Consider the following 6,069-nt stretch of genomic DNA (forward strand, 5'->3'; position numbering starts at 1 on the left):
TAAAGTAAAGTAAAGTAAAGTAAAGTAAAGTAAAGTGTTGCCCACCACGCTGACGACACGACCCTCACGGCGCGCGACCCGGCGGTGGACGGGCCGGTCCTGATGGCGGCAGTACAGCTGTTCTGCCGCGCGTCCAACGCCCGTGTCCATCCGGACAAGAGCAAGGCCATGGGCCTTGGCAGGTTTGCGCACCTGACGGGCCCTTGCCCACACACGGGGGTGCCGTTTACCACTGGCGCCGTGACGCACCTGGGTGTGCCCCTGTCGTGGGACTCTGATGCGGCTGCAGCTGACTTGTACACCCGGCGGGCTCGCGGCATGGCGTTTGTGGCGCGTCTGTGGGCTGCCCTGTCTCTGACCCTCGTTGGCCGTGTGCACATTGCGAAGCAGGTGCTGGCGGCGAAGCTGGCCTACCACTTCAGCTTCCTCAACCCGTCGCCTGCGCAGCTGAAGGAACTCACCGACCTGGTGGACCACTCTGCTGCGCGCTCCATGCACGCTGAGGACGCCAGCCTGGTGTCGCACGGGAACCCGCTCCTGCTGCCAAAGCGGGAAACGGCCTGTCTGCCGTACAAGGATGGGGGTGTCAACCACGTCGACCTGCCTGCGTTCCTGTCTGCCCTGCAAGCTAAGACTTTCGCCCTCCTTGCCCAGCCAGGCCGGCAACCCTGGAAGACGCTCACCCGGGCGCTGCTTACCCATGTGCGCCCGGACTCCGCCACCACGTGGGCGTGGGTGTACAGCGACGCGCCGGCGCCAGCGGGGCTGCCTGCCCGGCTGGCGGCCGCGGTCGGCCACGTGCGGAGCGCGGGCGTGGAACAGCATCCGCCGCAGCCAGCCACTCAGCCGCCAGCGGCGCCGCCACAGTGGCGGGTTAGCCTGGACCAGCTGTGGGTGGCTAACGCTGCGGGGGCTGTGTCCTACGTCCACTACACGGGGCGGCTCTTGGAGCCTGGGCCTGGCGTGCTGCCCCCGGCGGTGGATGGGGCGTGGCAGCCTGCCTGTGTGCTGCAGCATCGCAAGCCGCGGCACCTGTGGACCTTTGAAGAGCGGGCGGCGTACGATGCAGCATCACCAGGGGAACGGGCGGGGGCGTGGCCTCGGGCGCCGTACTTCCTGGCGCCGGAGGCTGGGGTGGTGGTGCACCCGGAGCACTGCCGGATTGCGGGTGTCAGCTTGGCGGACTACACGGTGCGGGACGTGCGGCGGGCCATCACCGCGGCTAACCCGGCCGCACCTCCGGCTCCGGCCCGCCCCGCAGCCATGCCGTGCCCGGCGCCAGCTCAGCAGGCGGGGGGGTCGGGGAACCAGCCGGCGGCACAGTCGCGGCTGGCGGAGCGGGAGGCGGAGTGGCAGCGTGCAGCGGCGCAGCTGACCACCACGGCGGCGCAGCACTTCCACAATAACCCGGTGGCTCTGGACCCCTGGCTCCACCGCACCTCCGCGGCAGCCGGGCTGCAGAACACGCCGGCGAGAGAACTGCAGTCGTATGCGTCCCCGTCCCAGCAGTCGGGTGAGGGGCCGCGGCGGTCCGCGCGGCTGCAGGAGCAGGCGGCGGGCGGGGCGGGACCTAGCACTGGGCCTGCCACGGCGGCGGCGGCAGCAGCGGCGGCAGTGGAGGGCGACCCTCGCATGCCGCCCCCGGATGCGTCCCTTCTGCGGGGTACGTGGCGGAGGCTGTGGGACAGCCACGCCAGTCGGGGGGCAAAGCTGCTGGTGTACCGGCTGCAACATGCTTACCTGCCTTGCGGGCTGTACAGGGCGGGCAAGGGCATTCGGCCACGGGTGACCACGGGGTGCGGGGGGTTGGGGGCGCACTGTCCTCACCCCGCCTGCGGGCCACCTGGCCCGCGGGCGTGGGCCAGCCTAACGCACATCTTCCTGGAGTGTCCAGCTTATGCGCAGGCGAGGACGTGGCTGCAGCAGCTGTGGGCCTGCGTTGCGCCCCAGGCAGCGGCGCCGCCAGTGACGGACGCGGGCTTCATGCTGGGGGACCGCATGGGTATGTGGGCCTCAGGTCCGCGGGGGGCGGGCGCGCTGCTGTGGAGCACTTTGCGGGCCACCTTCTTGTACGCCGTCTGGTGTGCGTACTGGTCCCGCGAGCCTGCTAAGCAGACGTCGGAGCATGTGGTTCGGGAGGTGGTCAGCGAGCTGCGCAGGGTGATGCAGCTGCGTTTCACTGCCGCCACGCTAACCCCTGAAACCCTGTCGGCTCTGCCCACACAGCTTCGCACCGCACAGCTCAAGGCGGCTAAGCTGGAGCACTTTGTGGCCATCTGGTCGGCGGGTGGCGCGCTTTGTGAAGTGGAGGAGGTTCAGGGTGGGTCACCGAAGTTGAACTTGCGGCTGACGCTTGCATCACCTGTGCAGGCCCCCTAGGTTTCCTTTTGGGCGGCGTTTCTTTCCAGGCGCTGGCGTGGCGTTTTATCGTCATCCGCTTATCTGGCGCCCATGTGTGTTAGCTCTGGCTGGCGTCGCAGCGCCTGGGCGGCTGTGGGACTTCCTGCGCAGCGCGTCTTGCAGCGGGCTGGAGCCCGCTTAGTCAGCGCCACATCTGGCCCGTTTAGTTTTCTGCTTGTGTCTCCTCTGCCGGTTCTCCTGGGGTGTTGCTTAAGCAACCGACTTGTGGGGGTGGGGTGGGTTTGGGCGGGGCGAGTGCGTAGCGCTGGTGTTTCGTTTTCTGGCGCGCGGTGGTGGTGGTTCTTGCGGTTAGGCTGTGGTGTAGGTTGGTGCTTGGGTTAGGTCTGGCGGTGTTTTTGTGCAACCCCTCCCGGGGGGCGGGGGGGCCAGCCTCCTGCTCTGTCTGCCGGGTCGGGGTGGGGTGGGGTGGGGTGGGATGGATGGGGGTGGTTGGTGGCGGTTTCGAGGTGTTTGCTTTCTGTTTTCTTCTCTTTTCTTCTCTTCTTGCCCTGTCAGGGTTCTGGTCTCGGGGACCAGGCTGTCTTCAGGCAGCAGGGGGGCAGCGCGTCTGCCCCTGTTCAACCTTGTAAGGATGATCCCTCAAAAAAAAAAAAAAGCCCAGCCTGCAGACACGCCCCTGCCTTCCGACGTGACGGAGCAGCTGGATGACGCCGCGCAGCAGGTGCAGACGGCCTACATGGACTACGTGCTCCTAGACGCCCGCACCCTGCGGTCCGCTAAGCGTGGGCCGGCGGACCCCGGCGGGGCCATCGGGCCCAGCCGCCGGCAACGCCAGCACCGCAGCCGCAGTACCTCCAGCCTCATGAGCCTGGGCAGCGCTCCATTGCGCCCCGGCGGCGCCAGCTCAGGCGCCGCTAGCATGAGCACCAGCAGCGGCGGCGCGCCCCCCAGCCAGGGTGGCGGCCGCCGCCACAAACGCCACAGCAGCAACACCAAACGCAACCGCCACGGCGCTGCCGTGGCCGGCGGGGGCTCGTAATGCGGCCACCAGTGGGAGCGGCGAACCTTCGGCTGCTGACAGTGAATGTCAACGGCCTGGGCTCGCCGCTCAAGGCGCGGGCGCTGGTCTCGCACCTGCAGCAAGTTGGGGCGGATGTGGCGATGGTGCAGGAGACCCACGCTACTGACACGACGGCGCTGGAGTCTTGCCTTCGTGCCGCGCAGGGGGCGTGCCTTCCGTGGCGCCACTGCCTCGCTGCCAGCCCGGCAGCGTCGCCCCACTCCTGTGGGGCGGCTATCCTGGCGCGGAGTCGGCTGTCCCTTCCCGGCTGCGTACTGCAGCCGCCGTCAACGGATGCGGCGGGCCGTGTGGTATGTTGGGATTGGGACGTGGGTCACTTGCGCCTGCGCTTCATGTGTGTGTATGCGCCCACGGCCGTGGCGGACAAGCCTGCTTTCTTTGCCGGGCTGCATCCCCACCTGGCCACGGACAGGGTGCTTGTTGTCGGTGGGGACTGGAACTGTGTCACCGATGCCAGTCAGGAGGCGGCCCCTAGCCCGTCACGTGCTGCAGGTGCCCCGCAACTTGCCAGCCTCCTCGCCCAGTTCAGTCTGGTGGACCCTTGGGCGAGCAAGCGTGGCGGCGCCAAGGGCTACACGCATCCGGCCACACCCAAGCCGGCCACTCCCGCACGCCTGGATCGGTGGTATGTCAGTGCCACCGCGGCGCCGTGGGTGGTGGATGTCGCTCGCACGTATGGGGCACCTGGGGACCACAACGGTGTGCTGCTCACCCTGGCCTTGCCCGACCTGCCACATGCGCACCGGGAGCAGTGGCGCTTCCCCACGTACCTGCTGTTTCACCCCTCGCTGCGTTTGGAGCTCGAGCAGCGCTTGGAGGCGCACGTTGCCGCAAATCCCGTGGCCGGTACAGGTGACGGCGCTTGCACGCAATGGGAGGCGGACAAGTTCTTCTTGCGGGAGGCCGCCACCAGCATCCACCGTCGGCATGCACGCCAGACCCGGGATGGGCTGCATGGCGTGGTGCTGGCCGCAGACGCGGCCGCTGCCCTGGCCGACCGGCCGGGTGCCAGCACCGCGCAGCGTCAGGCTGCGGCCATGGCCAACTTGGCGGTGCGGGAGGAGCGGGCAGCTGCCGCAGCGGCCAGCCACAATGCCCGCGCTGCACTGATGGAGGAGCATGGGGAGCGGGGCACTCGCTGGTTCCATCGGCAGGCTGACGAGCCAGCAGCCGGCGCGCAGGAGCCCATCACGCACCTGAAGGTGCCGGGGCAACCGGCGCCTGTGGCGCTGACGGGGCCGGGCACGCGCAACACTGTCTCCGCCGCCGCCGCAGCCATGTACAGCAGCACCAGCCCCACCGGCCTGTTCCGCGTGCAGCCGGTCTGTACGGCGTCGCAGCAACAGCTTCTGGCGGCCATTGACCGCAAGGTTCCAGCGGATCTGCACGCCGCCGCAGAGGGGTCCGGTGACGGCGCCCTCAGTGATGCCGAGCTGATGGCAGCGCTGGCTGGCTCCGCCAATGGTAAAGCGCCTGGGTCGGACGGGGTCCCGTACGAGGTGTACAAGGTTTTCTGGGCACTGCTGGGCCCGCGCTTGTGTGCTGCTGCTGCCGCTGCCTTTGCTGCCGCTGCAGACGCCCACGATGGCGGCGAAATGGCGGCGGCGCTGCCCGCCTCCTGGCGGGAGGGCATCATCACGCTCATCTACAAGGGCAAAAGCCTGGACCGCGCCGAGCTGGCGTCCTACCGGCCCATCACGCTGCTCAACTGCGACTTCAAGATGGTGTCCAAGGCCGTCAGCGCCCGCCTGCAGCCCGCCCTGGATGCAGTTGTGGATGAGCTGCAGACCGCGTTCATCACCGGCCGCTGGATTGGAGACAACGCGCTGTACCTCCAAGGCCTGATCGAATGGATGCGCCTGGACGTGGGCGCGGACGGCACGCCACGGCAGGGTGGTGCGCTGTACTTCTTGGACATCGAAAAGGCGTATGACCGGGTGCACCGGCAGTGGCTGTATGCGTCCGCGGAGGGACTTGGGTTTGGGCCGCGCATGCTGCGCTGGATCCGCCTGATCACTGCCAACGGCTCTGCCCGCGTGTGTGTGAACGGGATGCTTTCTGACGCCTTCCCAGTGCTGAACGGCTTGCCGCAGGGCAGCACCGCCTCACCACCCCTGTGGGTCATCCAGATGCAGCCACTGACGTCCTTTCTGCGGCGGCAGGTGGAGCAAGGGGCACTGCGCACGCCCCTGTTACCCAGCGGCGAGCAGGCGCCGCCTGCTGCCCACCACGCTGACGACACGACCCTCACGGCGCGCGACCCGGCAGTGGACGGGCCGGTCCTGATGGCGGCAGTACAGCTGTTCTGCCGCGCGTCCAACGCCCGTGTCCATCCGGACAAGAGCAAGGCCATGGGCCTTGGCAGGTTTGCGCACCTGACGGGCCCTTGCCCACACACGGGGTGCCGTTTACCACTGGCGCCGTGACGCACCTGGGTGTGCCCCTGTCGTGGGACTCTGATGCGGCTGCAGCTGACTTGTACACCCGGCGGGCTCGCGGCATGGCGTTTGTGGCGCGTCTGTGGGCTGCCCTGTCTCTGACTCTCGTTGGCCGTGTGCACATTGCGAAGCAGGTGCTGGCGGCGAAGCTGGCCTACCACTTCAGCTTCCTCAACCGTCGCCTGCGCA

General features: G+C 68.3%; 1 protein-coding gene across 1 annotated transcript; it reads left to right on the top strand.

Moving 5' to 3' along the window:
• The first annotated feature begins 2,920 nt into the window (after positions 1–2,920).
• Positions 2,921–6,052, top strand: CHLRE_27g757397v5 (uncharacterized protein). The gene is made up of 2 exons (XM_043072988.1): positions 2,921–3,317; positions 3,443–6,052. The coding sequence occupies exons 1-2, from the start codon at positions 2,993–2,995 to the stop codon at positions 5,866–5,868; spliced, it is 2,751 nt and encodes a 916-aa protein (XP_042914089.1). The 5' UTR covers positions 2,921–2,992; the 3' UTR covers positions 5,869–6,052.
• Positions 6,053–6,069: the final 17 nt, after the last annotated feature.

The sequence above is a fragment of the Chlamydomonas reinhardtii genome (genome assembly GCF_000002595.2).
Source record: "Chlamydomonas reinhardtii strain CC-503 cw92 mt+ unplaced genomic scaffold scaffold_27, whole genome shotgun sequence".
Lineage (NCBI taxonomy): Eukaryota > Viridiplantae > Chlorophyta > Chlorophyceae > Chlamydomonadales > Chlamydomonadaceae > Chlamydomonas > Chlamydomonas reinhardtii.